This window comes from Carcharodon carcharias, chromosome 8 (genome assembly GCF_017639515.1).
Source record: "Carcharodon carcharias isolate sCarCar2 chromosome 8, sCarCar2.pri, whole genome shotgun sequence".
NCBI lineage: Eukaryota > Metazoa > Chordata > Chondrichthyes > Lamniformes > Lamnidae > Carcharodon > Carcharodon carcharias.
This window is the reverse complement of record NC_054474.1, coordinates 15,001,843-15,019,200: the sequence shown is the minus strand read 5'-3', so window position 1 is coordinate 15,019,200 and position 17,358 is coordinate 15,001,843. Positions and strand designations below refer to the sequence as shown.

At 45.5% G+C, this 17,358-nt stretch overlaps 1 protein-coding gene across 1 annotated transcript in view; it reads right to left on the bottom strand.

Annotated features, from left to right (window-relative positions):
• LOC121281261 (platelet-derived growth factor receptor beta-like) overlaps positions 1 to 17,358 on the bottom strand; it is a 79,388-nt gene that overhangs the window by 36,970 nt on the left and 25,060 nt on the right. Inside the window, exons 2-9 of the mRNA XM_041194101.1 lie at positions 13,867 to 13,927; positions 13,234 to 13,491; positions 10,772 to 11,041; positions 10,046 to 10,173; positions 8,283 to 8,442; positions 4,614 to 4,803; positions 2,560 to 2,675; positions 631 to 754 (exon numbers count right to left, since the gene is read on the bottom strand). Coding sequence (XP_041050035.1) covers positions 631 to 754; positions 2,560 to 2,675; positions 4,614 to 4,803; positions 8,283 to 8,442; positions 10,046 to 10,173; positions 10,772 to 11,041; positions 13,234 to 13,491; positions 13,867 to 13,924 — 1,304 coding nt within the window. The 5' untranslated portion in view covers positions 13,925 to 13,927. The remainder of the gene's footprint in view (positions 1 to 630; positions 755 to 2,559; positions 2,676 to 4,613; positions 4,804 to 8,282; positions 8,443 to 10,045; positions 10,174 to 10,771; positions 11,042 to 13,233; positions 13,492 to 13,866; positions 13,928 to 17,358) is intronic.

Here is a 17,358-nt window from a genome sequence, read left to right as displayed (position 1 = left end):
CTTCAATCACAAGATGATAAAAACAAAAAAACTGCGGATGCTGGAAATCCAAAACAAAAACAGAATTACCTGGAAAAACTCAGCAGGTCTGGTAGCATCGGCGGAGAAGAAAAGAGTTGACGTTTCAAGTCCTCATGACCCTTTGACAGAACTTGAGTTCGAGTCCCTTACAAGATTGATTGAACTTGCATGGCCTGAACAGGGTCAAGCCACTAGGATTTGTAACCCTTTAACAGTACCCAGCTACCAACCCTGCCTAAACCCAAAACCTTGCAATGCCCGACAAGGGCACATAGGACAGCAGGTCTTTAAATTCATTCTTGGGATGTGGACATCGCTGGCAAGATCAACAATTATTGCCCATCCCTAGTTGCCACCTGAGATGATGATAATGAGCCTCTTACTCACTTGGCTCAAGTTTATGTGGTGAAGGGACTGCCACAGTGCTGTTAGGGCAGGAGTTCTGGGATTTTGATCCAACGACGATGAAACAACTGTTGATGTATGTCCAAGTCAGGATGGTGCATTACTTAGAGGGGAACTAGGTTGTTCCCATTACATCCCTTGCCCTTGTCTTTCTAGGTAGGTAGACCAAGAACAGATATCTTAGGAATTTCTGCATTTGATTACCTTTTCAGGTCATGGCATGTGTACCAAGTAACTTCTGGCAGAGGCGATCCCTCTGTAACACAGGTCACAGTCTGGATACCGCTAGGTTGAAGAAAATCATTGAGGTCCAGGATCCTAGCTGGCACTATATGTTCAAGAAAAGACAATAGTTATAATAAACCATGGCTATCGAAACCCATTGACTCCCACGAAGTGTTACTCTGTGCTATTTTCCTCACTGTATGTTCTCTGTACTCAGAAACTGAGGTCCTGGTTGAAGCCCAAAGTGCAGACAAGAGTAGCAGTGAAGATGAGTTAAGTCAACAGATTTTGTTTAGTTGACGAAGTCTTGTATTTTATAAAGCCTTTGCTTGTAGAATTAATGGAAGGACTGAGAGAGGGGAAGAGGACAGGTTGAAGGAGGGCAAGTGTTCCAGTTTGCAGGAGAGACTGAGGGAGGGGTGAAGTTCCAAAGTTTGGAGATCCTAAGAATGAATGAGTTAGAGTTGTAAATAGAATCATAGAACATTTACAGCATAGAAGGAGGCCATTCAGCCTGTCAAGTCCTTGCTGGTTCTCTGCAAGAGCATTTGAGCTAGTCCCACTCCCTGGCCCTTTCCCTGTAGCCCTGCACATTCTTTCCTTTCAGATAATGATCCAATTCCCTTTTGAAAGCCATGATAGAACCTGCCTCCACCACACTCTCAGGCAGTGCATTCCAGATCCTAACCACTCACTGCATAAAAATAAGTTTACACATGTCACCTTTGGCTCTTTTACTTTTCACCTTAAAATCTGGTTCTCAGCCCTTCCACCAAAAGGAACAGTTTCTCTTTATCTACTCTATCTTGGCCCTCATCACTTTGAACACCTCTCTATCAAATTGTCTCTCATCCTCTCTTCTCCAATCCCAGCTTTGCCAATCTATTCACGAGACTTAAGTCACTCATCCTTGGAACCATTCTCATAGATCTTTTTTGCATGCTCTCTAAACCTTCATATCCTTCTTAGTGTGGACACAATGGCAGGCGGAGGGAATTGGGAAAATTCCCAGCTCGAGAACCATTCCCCACCCCTCGGGATAAAATGCCTGCTGGGTGCTGAGATGGGTCATTTAAAAGGACTACCTTGGTACTCTTGGACTTGGTCCTGGTTGAAATAAAAAGACAAAGGTGCTCCAGCCTTGACCCCTCACAGCCCCTCAACACCCACACTCCCCATGACCCACTCATGCCACCTCATGCCCTCACCCACCCCCTATGGTCCCTCATGCTTCCATGACAAGGTATGACCCCACCAACTCCTTATGGTCCCTCATGCCAATCTATGGCACTTCCATGCTCGTTCATGCACTAGAAACTGTATTGAAGCAATTAACCCTATAGTAACACTAGGATGTGTTAAAGAGCTTCAACAAGAATGTTCATTGATTATTTTCCAGTTTCTTAAAAAAACTCCTTCTTAATACAGGGCAATAAAAGTGTCAATCGTCCAGACCTTTTAAAGTTTCAGTTGCCAAATCTGCAGGCACTTGAAACCTCTTAATCTTTTGTAAATAAACACAGAGAGCCAGAGCTGCCAATCAAGCAATGTTTGCTCTGGAGCTCAGGTGTTTAGTACTTTAATAGCTGCCTGGGCTCTTGCAAGATCCCACCAGGAACAATGTGATAAAGGATCTATTCCCTGTTTGGGTGCTACTTTAAATAAATGGGATAAATACCTGAAGAGGAAGAATTTACAAGGCTTTAGGGAAAGAGTAAGGGAGTGGGATTAAATGGAAAATGAGGGATAAACATTGGCCAGGACATAATGGCGAACTCACTCTTTTCTTCTTCAAATTAATGCTATGGGTTCTTTTATGTCTATCTATAGAAAGGTACTATACCCCGTCAGCTAGAGATTTTGTTCAGCAATGAATTCTTTCACAATGAAATAGTGTAAAATTCTTACCATTTACTCTTAAAGTGAAGGTAAACTCCTTTTTGCTGTCAGCATTCCAGACCTGAACGCTGTAATTTCCGAAATCTTCCTCCTTCACACGGATGAGGTTGAGTATGCACTGATACCTGGTGATAGAGGAGAGGGTTCAGAGAGTGATGCCAGTGTGAGGAGGATGTATCCCAAAGAGGGAGCGGAAACTGTAATTCAGGTTGAAAGAAATATTTGTTTTCCAAAATTGCTTTACTGAATTTCTCAGAAACATGTCCGAGTCTCTGTATAATGGGAGACATTTTATCATTACTCCCCAGAGAGGAAACCCACTCTCACCCTCCATTTACATCCTGCGCATTCTTATTCTCCATTTATACCCCTCCCAGTACCACTCTCCAATTAAATCTCACCCACAGTTACCTGCCATATACACCCACCCACTATCACTCTCCATTTAGCCCCCACCCACAATCACTCTCCATTTACCCCCCACCCACCCTCACTCTCCGTTTACACCCCACCCACCCTCACTCTCCGTTTACACCTCTCTCACACTCACTCTCCATTTACACCCCCCCACTGTCAGTCTCCATTTACCCCCTGCCCCCCCCTCACTCTCCATTTACACCCCGCTCACCCTCACTCTCCATTTACACCGCCCCCCCCCCCCTTCCCACTGTCTCTCCATTTACACCTCCCTCACCATCACTCTCCAGTTACACCCAGCCCACTATCACTTGGTATTGACTTCAATGGAAATTGGGTGGGTATAAATTAAATTACGTGAGGTAGGAACTTACTACTTCACTCCCACCCATGCATTACTTTTGAAATGCAATACCTTAGTAAAAATCTATTGAACTCAGTCTTAAAAGCTCCAACTGACCCCCAGCAACCACAGTCTTCGGGAGAAGCGTTGTGAATTTCATGGAATCTTACAACTCAGTAGGAGGCCATTTGGCCCAAAGTGTCCATGGCTGTTCATCAAAAGAGTTTTTCACTCCCCCACTCTATCCCATAGCCCTTCAATGCTTCTATTCCTCTCTCCCTCATATGTTTATCCAGCTTCCTCTTAGGTGTATTTACAGTATACTATTTACTTCAAATTACTCTCTGTGGTAGTGAGTTCAGAATTCTCATCACTCTCTGGGTAATAAAATTTGCTCCTGAATTCACAGAATCACAGAATTTTTACAGCACAGAAGGAGGCCATTCAGCCCATCGAACCTGCACTGGCTCTCTGAAAGAGCAGTCCACCTAGCCTCACTCCCCTCACTTATCCCGGTAGCCTTGCACGTTCTCTCTTTTCCGGTACCAATCCGATTCCCTTTTGAATACCTCGATTGAACATGCCTCCACCACCCTCTCAGGAAATTTGTTCCAGACTCCAACCACCCTCTGGGTGGAAAACATTTTTCCTCACTTCACATGCCAATTTTGCCAATTATTTTGAACCTGTGCCCACTAGTTCTTGATGTTCTCTTGAGTGGGAACAGTTTCTCACTATTTACCTTGTCCAAACCCCTCAGGATCTTGAATACCTCTGTCAAGTCTCCTCTCAGCCTTCCTTTCTCCAAGGAAAACATTCCCAACCTCTCCAACCTATCCTCATAGCTTTATCACTGGAATCATTCTTGTGAATCTCCTCTGTACTCTCTCCAATGTCTTCACATCCTTCCTCAAGTAAGGCACCCAGAACCGGATGCAGTACTCCAGATGAGGCCTAACTAGTGTCTTAAACAAGTTCAACATGACCTCCTTACTCTTGTACTCAATGTCCCTATTAATAAAGCCTAAAATACTGTATGCTTTATTAACTGCTGTCTCAACATGTCCTGCCATCTTCAATGACCTATGTACGTATACCCTGAGGTCTTTCTGTTCCTGCACTTGCTTTCGAGTCTCTCCCTTTATTTTATACTGTCTCACCATATCTTTCCTGCCAAAACCAATCACCTCACCCTTCTCTGCACTGAACTTCATCTGATTCACTATTGCCTTCATTAGTGATTATCTTATATTTATGGCCATGTGAATTGTATAATCTGGATGGAAATAATACAAACATTTACCTGTTTTCTCCCAGGGTTTTGTTGGTAAATGTCACTTGATTGGATCTTTCATTGAATGGTATATTGTCCTTCAGCCACTTGACAGTGGGGGCTGGGTATGCCGTTATATTAACCACAAACATTTTCACCTCTGACAGTTCCGCATATTCGGTGTCACTCAGATCTGTGTTGAGCTGAACAAATCCATTCGCTGTAAAAGCATTACAGAGTGTTACATCACAGAAAGGGGCCATTCAGCCCATTGTACCTGTGCCAGCTCTTTGAAAGAGCTATCCAATTAGCCCCACAACACTCCCTCCCACCACCACCCTTTGCCTCCTGTAGCCCTGCAAAATTTCTCTTTTCAAGTATTTATCGAATTCTCTTTTGAAAGTTATGACTGAACCTACTTCCACCGCCCTTTCAGGCAGCACATTCCAGATCACAACAAGTTGTTGAGTGTAAAAAAACATTTCCCCTTCCTCTTCCCTCTAGTTCTTTTGCCAATTATCTTAACATTGTGGTCCCTGTTTACTAATCCTCCTGTCTGGAAACAGTTTCTCCCTATCTGTTCTATCAAAGCTCTGAATGATTTTGAACATCTGTATTAAATTTAATCTTAACCTTCCCTGCTCTGAGGAGAACAGCCCCAACTTCTCCAATCTCTCCACATCACTGGAGCAACTGTGGCTTTCACCCAAACACATCACTGATCTGGTTGAACAGTGAGGATTGGTGTGGGAGGTGCGGGGTCACAGTTCATTGGCGTCCAACATAAAGAGTCGCAAATTAGGAACATGTAAAGGAGGTCATTTTAGGATGAGAGAAAGGTCACTTGGCTCCGGAAGCCTATCCCATCTTGAATGATCTAAACTGGATTAAACTGTTTTCTCATCCTATCTTCCAATTCCTACAGAAAAAAATGTGTGTGGTCTCTTGACCTGAGCCATTTGCTGTGCTCCCATGGTTACTTAAACCACAACTTGCTTAGCCCTCCTAAAGCCCCCAACCATTAAGGTATGTTCCGATGAATTCTGAATCCTTTTGTCAGCACCTGAATGAAACACATGTGCATGACAGAAGGAAAGGTTTTGGATACTTACACGACCTTTAATTGGACACCTTGTTACAGGTACAAACATGGGCAAATGATCTGAACTTAAGATGTGAGGTGAGAGTGACTGCCCTTGACATCAAGGCAGCATTTGGCCAAGTGTGGCATCAAGGAGCCCGAGTAAAACTGGAGTCAATGGGGATCAGGGAGAAAACTCTCCGTTGTTTGGAGTCATACCTAGCACAAAGGCAGATGATTGTAATTGTTGGAGGTCAGTCATCTCAGTTCCAGGACATCACTGCAGGAGTTCCTCAGGGTAGTGTCCTAGACCCAAACATCTTCAGCTGCTTCATCAATGATCATCCCTCTATCATATGGTCAGAAGTGGGGATGTTCGCTGATGATTGCACAATGTTCAGCACTATTCGCGACCCCTCAGAAACCATCCAAGACAAAGCAGCCCGTTTGGTTGGCACCCCATCCTCAACATTCACCCCCTTCACCACTGACGCACAGTGGCAGTAGTGTGTACCATCTACAAGATGTACTGCAGCAACTCACCAAGGCTCCTTTGACAGCACCTTCCAAACCTGCAACCTCTACCACCTAAAAGGGCAAGGGCAGCAGACACATGGGAACACCACCACCTGGAAGTTCCCCTCCAAGCCACTCACAATCCTGACTTGGAAATGTATCGCTGTTCCTTCACTGTCACTGGGTCAAAATCCTGGAACTCCCTCCCTAACAGCACTGTGGGTGTACCTACACCACATGGACAGCAGTGGTTCAAGAAGGCAGTTCACCACCACCTGCTCAAGGGCAATTAGGGATGGGCAATAAAGGCTGGTCTGGCCAATGATGCTCTCATCCCATGAACGAATAAATAAAAAAGCAATTACCTATTTGGTGGAAGCATCAAATCCCAGTGTTACAAGTAAGTAGGTGCAGGATCCCATAGAGTTAATTGTATCAATTGAAGTTAAGTATATACTGTTGGGGGTATTGATTGGCTTTACAATGGCTGAAGCCATTGCTGACTACGACTCAAACACTAGGAACTAGTGGCATTAAGAACAGCTATAATCTCATTATTCCTGAAGAGGTGCTAACAACCCTGTGCTTGCAGAGGCCAAATTCCAAAGGAATTATACAAAGGCCATTTACATTTCTAAGGACAGATACAGCCAATGGAGACCACTTGTTCCATAGGACATTGAAATCTTCTTTGACATTATTAAAGGTTGAAACATTAATCATCTCAAGGATCTAGGCAAAGGAATATACATCCTTTGTCCAAGCCAAAGTCGAGAAGTGGGAGTAATTCACATGACACCCACCACCACTCCTCCAGTTGAAAGGAACTGTTTTCCTGCCTTGTCGAGCTGCAAAAGCAGTCTGCCATCTTTCATTAGCCAAACAGCAGTAGAACCCAGAGCTTTGTCTGTTGAAATTTAGTTCATCCTCTCTCAAGTTTGCTGTGGGGTTATTAACAGAGAATTGGATCACGCCAAAGCTGGGGGGTTGGGAAAATACACCCCCACATATAAAGCGAGGAAATCAAAAATCAAAAACACCTTTCCGTTTGCAGATGGGTGATGAGGGGAGAATGCAGGGCTGTTTAATTTAAACCCCCTCCTGTCCGTAATAGTTATTTCAGCACATATAAAGAGATACTTACTGACACATGGTGTGTGAGTCAAGATAGGAGGTATATACCTGTAGTGATTTACTCTGTGAATAAATCTTTACCAAGTACAAATTAGCTTAGGTTTCTTCCTACACAAACTGGTTATCAGAAGAGCTGATGGAGGTTTCAGACTGCTCCAATCAGTTGATATGCTTAATATAAGACCAAGTCAATCTGTACTGCAATGTTTTGGTTCAGTCAGATGGACTTACTAGTATATTGCACACAATGGGCAAATCAGGTTAGCACCAATGCACCCATTAAACATTGTGCAGGACTGTTCCTCTAAAAGAGAGAGGAAGAAAGACAAGAGAAACAGAGAGACAGACAAAGAAAAGGAGAAAGAAAAATTAAGCAATAAGAAAAAGGCACACTTACATTTCTATAGCACCTTTCACAGCCCCAGGACATCCCAAAGCATTCTACAGCCAATGAATTATTCCTGAAATGTAGGAAACATTGCACCCAATTTACACATAGCAAGATCCCCATCCAGCGATGAGATAATTATCAGATGATTTGTTTTAGTGATGCTGGTTGAAGGATAAATATTGGTCACAGGAGTTCGGGAGAACTCCCCTTCTCTGTAAAGTATTGCCATGTGATCTTTAACACCCAGCTGAGTGAGCAGACAATGCCTCAGTTTAACCTCTCCTCCGGACAATGGTACCTCTCAGTGCAGCACTTCCCACAGTACCACACTGGGAATAACAGTCTGGATTTTGTGCTCTAGTCTCTTTCTAGGGCAGGACTTGAACTCACAAGCTTCTAAGTCAGAGGCGAGAGAGCTGCCCATTGAGCCCAGCTGAACACAACAAGCGTCACTGCGACTCAAATCTGCTAGCAGATTTACAATGGTTACCAACCAGGCTGACCACAATCTCCAAATCTGCGCGCTTGAAGGGGCAATAGTGAAATTGCCCACTTTCATTGGTAAAAAGTTACTTACTGAGAACGGTAATTTCCAGAGATTTCTCTTCGAACTGATTCTCGGAATAGTATCCTGTGACGCTGCAGTTGTACCATCCAGAATCTTCCAGTGTGGCCCCTTCCAAGTATAGGGTTGAGTTCACCTCATACTCCCCATCTGACACAGTTATATGAGCATCCTGAACAAAAAGGGATTGTGTGTTCAGTTCTGTTACTGAGAACTTCTAATAGGAAACAAAATTCACAGTTAGCGGAAGTCCAATGGGAGTGTTTCTTGTTACAACCATATTGTGTGGTTGCAGTGCAGGACTGAGGGAGTGCTGCACTGTCAGAAGGTCAGGACTGAGGGAGTGCTGCACTTTCAGAGGGACAAAGCCAAGGAGCACTGCGCTGTCAGAGGGGCAGAAGCGAGGGATCACAGACTGTCAGAGGGCTAGAACAGAAGGAGCATTGCACTGTTAGAAGGCAGTACAAAGGACGTATTGTGTTGTAGGATTAGTGCTGAGAGAGCTCCATGCTGTGAGAGCAGCAGCACTGAGGGAGCACTGTGCGGTCAGAGGGACGGTACTGAGGGAATGCCTCGCTGTCAGAGGGGCAGTACTAAAGGAGCGCTTCACTGTCAGAGGGGTAGTACAGAGGAAGCGTTGTGTTGCAGGGTTAGTGCTGAGAGAACTCCACGCTGTGAGAGGGGCAGCACTGAGGGAGCACTGTGCGGTCAGAGGGACGGTACTGAGGGAATGCCTCGCTGTCAGAGGGGCAGTACTAAGGGAGCGCCTCACTGTCAGAGGGGTAGTACAGAGGAAGCATTGTGTTGCAGGGTTAGTACTGAGAGAGCGCCGCGCTGTCAGAGTGGCAGAACTGAGGGAGCGCCGTGCTGTCAGAGGGACAGTATTGAGGGAGCGCAGTGCTGTCAGAGGGACAGTTTTGAGGGAGCCCCGCGTAATCAGACGGGCAGTAGTGAGGGAACGCCACACTATCAGAGGGGCAGTATAGAGGAAGTGCCACACTGACAGAAGGGCAATTCTGAGGGAGTGCTGCACTGTCAGAGGAGCAATACTGAGGGAGCGCTGCACTGACATAGGGGCAATTCCAAAGGAACACCGCACTGTGGAGGGGCTGTACTGAGGGAGTGCTGCACTGAGAGGGGCAGTACTGAGGGAATGCTGCCCTGTTGGAGACATGGGCTTTGAGGTGAAACATTAAACTGTGCTCCAGTCTGCCCTCTCGGCTGGATGTTAAAGACCCATCAGCACTTTTTTAAACAGGTGAGTTTTCCCCAGTACCCTAGCTGATATATGAGCTTTGGTTTGTTTGATGGAACAGTGTAGATGGATCTTTACTCTTTAATTAACCCTGTGCTGTACCTGCTCTGGGAGTGTTTGATGGGACAGTGTAGAGAGAAATTTACTCTGTATCTAATTATGTGCTGTACCTGCCTTGGGAGTGTTTGATGGGGACAGTGTGGAGGAAGTTTTACTCCGTAACTAAACCCGTGCTGTACCTGTCCTGGGAGTGTTTGATGGAGACAGTGTAGAGGGAGCTTTACCCTGTGCTGTACCTGCCCTGGGAGTGTTTGATGGAGACAGTGTAGAGGGAGCTTTACTCTGTATCTAATCCCGTGCTGTGGCTGTCCTACTGACATCCAAGATGCAAATCTTTTATCTCTCCAAGTCATGCTATCAGCACCAAAAAACACAACAATTTTCTCTGAAGACTTTTCAACTATTTTGATACTGTTTTCCGCTCCCTTACAAAGGCCAGTTAAACCTCCTGCAAACTCACCATCTCCCTCGGGTAGTACCATGTGAAATCCAGCAATTTGGTGTTTGCTGTACAGGTGACACTGATAGGCTCTCCCTGTTTGACCATGGTTCTCAAAGTATGAAGCTCGATATCAAGATCGCCACTGGCTGCAAGGGGGAAATGATAATGATCTTTAGTTCATAGACAACAAGTTATATAGAGTTTTTAACATAGTAAAACATCTTTAAGTGCTTCACAGGGGTGTTTTCCAGACAAACTTTGACACTGAGCCACATAAGGAGATATTAGGACAGGTGACAAGGATTAGGACAGCCAATGAGGTAGGCTTTAAGGAATGTCTTAAAAGGAAAAGAGAGAGGTGGAAAGGTTTAGGCAGGAAATTCCTGAGCTAAGGGCTTAGGCAAGTGAAGGCGTGCCCAGCAAAGATGGTGGGGTTAAAATTGGGGTTGAGCAAGAGGCCAGAATTGGAGGTCAGAGATCTCAGAGAGTTATAGGGCTGGAGCAGAGATAGGGAGGGGTGAGGCCATGGAAGGGTTTGGAAAGGATGAGAATTTTAACTTGGAGGCATTGCTGGACCAGAAGCCAAGTAGGTCGGCAAGCACAGGAGCGATGGGTGAATGTGGCTTCGTGCGAATAAGGACACAGGCAGCAGGGTTTTGGATGAGGGTTTCAGAGCAGGTGGGCTGAGGCAGGGATGGAGCTGGGCAATATTCCAGGAGCAATCTTTGACAAGGGAGTGATCACCTTCATGCGTTTCCACAAAGTATTCCTCAGACTCTCGCTCCACTCCGTTTAACGTGGCCTTACACACATAGGTTCCATCCTTGAACTTGCCGAAAAAGCCTTGCTTATTGTCATATGGCATGTCTATGAGGGTGTTGGTCTCCTGGTGTAGCAGCGTGACCTGGAGGTCCGGATTGGTCACCAGGCATGGGATGGTGAAAGCCACTGAATTTTCCATCATGATGATGATCATATCATCCGTCCTTTGTGGCCGGAACCATATGTCGGGATCTGTAAAAGAAACACAATTTCTGCCATTTTACTTTCCTTTCAGAGTGCATCATGCAGTCTCAAAAAGTTGTACACGAGTCCTCGGATTAGCGGGCCTGTCTGCTCTGCAGGGCTCAGTGGTTCAGAGAGTTTTAACCCTGTCTTAGATGGACATCCATCCCCTTCAAACAGTTGATGCCCAATTCATTAAGTGCAGTAATAGTGGAGGGGCCGGAATTGGTTTCCTGAGATACGATCACAGAACATTCAACCAGGCTAGGCCCCTGTTCCTAATCCCTGTCCAGTGATCCTCTCCAGACGGATAGTGTAGATGGACATGGGAACTTAGGAAGCAGATTAGGCCATTCAGTCCCTCTAGCCTGTGCTGTTATCAATGAGGTCATTGGAACTGTTCAATGAAGAAATACAAGGTAGCTTGGGTTCAGTCACCTGGTAGTCACATGATTCAATGATAATGCAGTTGTTGACTAATTAGAGGAATCAATGTCAATGATTCGAGAACAGAATCGGAATGAGGTGAGGAAAATGACTTGGGGAACTGTAGGTCCTTTACCCTTTCCTCCTAAGCCCATTACACTCAACACACATCTTGCCTCAAATTACTCATTTCTACATCCCCAAATGCTATTTCAATGCCGATTGAAACCTCTACTCCATTTGCTAGTCTTTGCTCTGTGACCCTCAACACTTGGATCCAACAATAGCCTGAAGCTAAAACAAAAGCAAAATACCGCAGATGCTGGAAATCTGAAACCAAAACAGCAAATACTGAAAACACACTCGGCGCGTCAGGCAATGTCTGTGGAAAAGAGAAACAGGGTTAAAGTTTCAGCCTGATATGCTTTCTCCAGAACCTTTCATTCAGCCTTCGAAACCACAATTCACCGCCCGCCCCATCACTCATAGCTTTTGGGATATGCAGGGTACAGGGAAAGAGTGGGGGTGGGGGGGCTTATAAGGGTGCTGTTGGACTAATTGGGCAGCTCTTTCAAAGAACTGGCACAGGCGTGATGGGCTAAGTGGCCTCCTTCTGTGTTGCATAGTTCATGTGGAGGACAACCAGTGAGATGGCACAGTGTATAGTGTAGGTGGGAGCAGGAAATCGCAAAGGGACATTGACAGAGTGGGCAAAACTATGGCAGATAGAGCTCAATGTGGGGAAACTTTGGATCAAAGAAAGACAAATCACAATATTTCCTAAAAGTCAAAATGTTAGACAACGTGGAGGAGCAGAGAGATTTTGATGTCCGCGTACACAAATTACTAAAAGCTGGAGCACGGCTACAAAAAAGGTCAAGGGGGGAATGGAGTGTTGGTCGTTATCTCAAGAAAACTGGAATACAAAGAGGGCAAGTTACGTTACAATTATATATAAAGCTCGGGTTAGACACCATCTGAAGTCACTGTGCTTCGTTCTGGATATCGCACCTCAGGAGGGATATATCAGCCTCGGAGAGAGTGCAGTCTGGATACAACTGATACCAGGGCTAGTAAAGTGTTCAATTATGAGGACAGGTTGCATAGCCTAGGCATGTATTCTTTTGAGTTTAGGAGATTAAGGGGTGGTCTATTGAATATTTTTAAAGCAGCGATAAGTTGATTCACCTGCCTAACAAGAATCTAAAGTTATAAGGGGTAGATGGGAATGTGGAATTCGAAACACAACCAGGTCGGCCATGGTCTTATCTAATGGCAGAGCAGGCTCGAGGGGCCGGGTGGCGTACTCCTGCTCCTAATTCAATGTTAAGGCGATTGAAGGCTTTGATTTCCTCTGCTGCAGTCCAGAGGAAGGAGGCATAACATTCAGGTTAGTGCAAGGCAGCTCAGGGTGATGTCAGGAAGCACTTCCTCACACCGAGGGTAGTGGAAATCTGGGACTCTCTCTGCAAAAAAGCTATTGAGGCAAGGTGCGGGGTGGGAGGGGGGCGGTTACAATTGAAAATTTCAAAACTAAGATTAGTAGATTTTTGTTGGGGTCTAAAGAGGTATGGAATCAAGGAAGATGAATGGAGTTAAGGTACAGATCAACTGTGGATCAATGGAATGGCAGACAGGCTTGAGGGGCTGAATGGCCTCCTTCTGTTCCTATGTTCCTGTGATTTCCACCACCATTTGTGTGAAAAGTGGCATTGCCATTTCACTCCTGAAGATTAAGAGGATCCTTCCAGTTAAACTGGACCAACTTAACTAACCTGGCACAAAGATGTAGAAGCTCATGACCTCAGTTTTATTACAGGAACAGTTGTACTCTCTGCTGTGATAAGCGGTTGCGTTATAAATGTGCAGAAAACGGCCATCAGGATAAACATTGGCGACCTTTTCATAGCTCCAGTCAATGTGGCCATTCCCGGAGCAGTTCAGAGTGATGTTGGAAGAAGGTTGCAGAATGATCTCTTTCGATTCCAAGTGACTCTCAGAACATTCACCAAGAGAACACGTAAGCAGGAATCCTAAAATAAACACACAGATTTTACACACAAACAGTTACTACATCAGCCTGAAAGAGTCTTTGACTATGAATAGAGGAGCTGCTCAGGGTCACTGGCTTTTTAACCAAGTAGTAAAGCTTGCATTCATGTGGCGCCCTTAATGTAGTAAAGGTGCTTCACAGGAGCATGACCAGATTAAACTTAATACCCGAGAGTGATACTGCCCAATCTTGTGTTACCTGCAGCCCACCTGGTTATGATGAATGTCCCTTGACCCGAGTCTGTCGCGGCCCAAAACCCACCCCCTCCCCAACTCCAACACATGGACGGTCATCAGACTGGCTGAAACCAATTAGCTTTATGGTCTGAGCACACCATCCCCTATGTGATAGGTACCTGCAAGAAAAAGATCCCATCGAATGGTGGACATCTTCAAAAAGACCAGGAGGACCATCAGCTGAAAAACACAAAAAACAATATTGTTAGTCACATATTGTCAAGGGTACAAATTCAATTTTACGGTTACCACAAGGAACAGCAGATCTTACTAAGGAGGATATAAGAGTACAATGTGGGGGAATATTCACCCAGTAATGCCACAACAACTTGCATTTATGTACCACCTGTAATGTAACATTACTACATTAAACTCTACTGTCTGTGTCTTAACTCACAGCAAGTCCTATTCCCCTGGGCTCGCTGACCTATATTTGCTCCTGGTCAAGGGATGGCTTGACCTTAAAATTCTCATCCTTGTTTTCAAATTTGTCCATGGCCTTGACCCTCATCGTCTCTGTAATCTCCTCCAACCCCACGACTCCGAAATATCAGCGCTCCTCTAACTCTGGCCTCTTGCACATCCCCAATTATAATCGCTGCACCATTGCTGGCAATGCCTTCAGTTGTCCAGGCCCTAAGCTCTGGAATTCCCTCCCTACACCTCTCCACCTCTCTTTCCTCCTTCAAGTCATTCCTTAAAACCTCTCCGACCAAGCTTTTGGTCATGCAACCTGCTGCTTGGTGCCCTATTTTGATCTATAATGCTCCTGTGAGGTGCCTTGGGATGCTTCACTACGCTAAGAAAGCTATATAAATATAAGTTGTTGTCATAATTGGTGCTGCGGTTGTAGCTAAACATCCCTATTGATTTGCAGGAGCATTGTGGGAAATAATAATGGTCTGCTGGAATTTTCAAACACAATTTTAACCCCAACATTGCTTTTCCCTCTCTTCCCTCTGCCCCTGGGATTGACTTTCTGAGATGGAGGAGGAATTTCACCGAGTTTCCGAAAGTGGCTCCACTTCTCTTTCATGTTCGCTGCAGTTGCTCACATCACTGGTACCAGGACAGGTTGCTGCACAGTCCCAGTGTCACAAACTGACACACTGGGCTGTACATTACGAGGAGAGGGGCGAATGGCTCATGACTTTGGCTCTAGCTCAGAGGGTAGCACTCTCACTTCTGAGTCAGAGCGTTGTGGGTTCAAAGCCACAGTCAAGGAGGAGACGATGGCATAGTGGTAATGTCACCGGACTAGTAAACTAGAGGCCCAGGCTAATGCTCTGAGAACAAGAGTTCAAATCTCACTGTGGCAGCAGGTGGAATTTAAATTCAACTAACAAATCTGGAATTGAAAGGCCAGTCTCAGTACCACTGGCCATAGAACCATTGTCGTAAAGACCCACCTGGTTCACTAATGCCCTTTAGGGAAGGAAATCTGGCCTGCATGTGACTCCAGACTCACAGTAATGTGGTTGACTCTTAACAGCCCTCTACAATGGTGTGGCAAGCCACTCGGTTCAAGGGCAATTAGGGATGGGCAACAAATGCTGGCCATGCCAGTGACACCCATGTCCCTTGAAAGAATAAGTTTAAAAAATCTCCAAAGATTCAAAGACAAATCTACACTGGCAGTACTGAGCGAGTGCCATTTTGTTGGTGGTGCAACGCAACGCAAACCAGGGCCCAGTCTGCCCTCTCTGGCAGATATAAAAGATCCCATGGCATTATTTCAAAGGCGAACAGGGGCGTTCTCCCCAGTGTCCTGGGCCAATATTTATCCCCTTAGCCAACACTGCTAAAAAACTGATGACTCGGTCATTGCTGAGCTGAGAGAGCTTGATGTGAACAAGTTGGTTGCTGCTTTTCAACAACAACTTGTTTTTATATGGTGCCTTTAGCATAGCAAAATGTTCCAAAGCGCTTCACAGGAACACTATCAAGCAAAACTTGACAAGACATTAAGGCAGACGACCAATAGCTTGGTCAAAGTGGGAGACTTTAAGGGAGAAAGGGAGGTAGAGAATTTTAGGGAAGGAATTCCAGAGGTGGGGCTCTAGGAAACTGAAGGCATGGCCGCCAATGGTAGAGTGATTAAAAGCAGGGATGCTCCGGAGGCCAGAATTAGAGGAGCATAGTTATCTGGGAGAGTTGTAGGGCTGGAGGAAATTACTCAGATGGGGTGGGGTGGTGGGGCAGGTTGGAGGAAGCCAGGAGGGGATCTGAAAACAAGGATGGGAATTTTTGAGTCAAGATATTGCTGGACCGGCGAGCACAAGGGCAATGGGTGAACAGATCTGACACGAACGAGGCAGCAGAGTTCGGATCAGTTAAAGTTTACGGAAGGTTAGAGGTGGGTGGAGGTGGGTGGCTGGTCATGACAGCATTGGAATAGTCAAGTCTAGCGTTAACAAAGTTTTGGACGGGGGGTTCTAAGCAGCTGTGTTGAGACTGTGTTGGTATGGGGCAATGTTATGGAGGTCGATGTGGGGAGTCTTCCTTGTGGAGCGGATATGTGGCTGGAAGCTTGGGGTCAAATATGACACCAAGTTTGCAAACATTTTGATGTTTCTTACACGAAAACACTGACTACGCCTCAAAAAATTAGTTCATTGGCTGGAACTTTTAGACATTCCGAGATAGTGAAAGTCACTGTACAAATGCAAGGCTGGGGTTTCAAGACCATGGACCTTATGACTTTGAATGGCTTAGTGCAGCAGCGGGAAATCAAGTCACAAGACTGATCCTTCCTGAAGACTTTCTCTGACTTGGCTTTCATATCAGCTTCAGCGGGAAATCCACAGATTCCTGGAATTCCTGGGCCTCTCTGTAAAAACATACAGTGTGACTCAAGAACCCGGCGGTTGCCAGAATTTTCCTCCCGTCCCATGTCCTCTGTTAGTATATTTCTTTCCCTTTTGACTGATCTCCCCCTCCACTGCTGATATCTCGCCTTGCCCTCTGCTGGCCTTTACTTTCATGAGAAATGCAACAAATTTTTGAAACACGTAAGCTTGTGGTTGCCATGACAACCACAGTAAAACTCAGTCCTAGCCAAAGCTTTGAACCCGCTTCAAACTCTCGTACTCTGCTGCACTTCCAACTGTTCATAGCAGGGGTCAAGGGAACAGCACTTAATTATTTCCTGCCTTCGACATATATAACCTAATGATAGTTCCCTGAAGTCCAGCAGAGACTACCCAGATTCCTTATGCATTTTCCCTTTCTTTAGATCTCCAGAATCCATCATAAAAATAAATACATTCCAATTAAGTGCCAAATTGGTTCGCTTTCATTCTGCATTAGGAGGGGGTGTGGGGTGTTTCTCTTAAAAAAATAATTTGTCCTCGGGATGTGGGCTTCGCGGGCGAGGCTGCATTTATTGCACATTCCTTAACTGTCCTCGAGAAGGTGGTGACACAGCTGTGCGTCTTGCTAGGTCGCTTCAGAGGGCAATTAAGAGTCAACCACGTTGGCGTGGGACTGGAGTCACAGATAGGCCCAGAGTGGGTAAGGCATCGGTTTCATGGTCACTTTTACTGACACCAAATGCTTAGAACTCTCATTCTCTGGAATTACTTGCCCAGTAAGGGAACTGCTCCACTAAG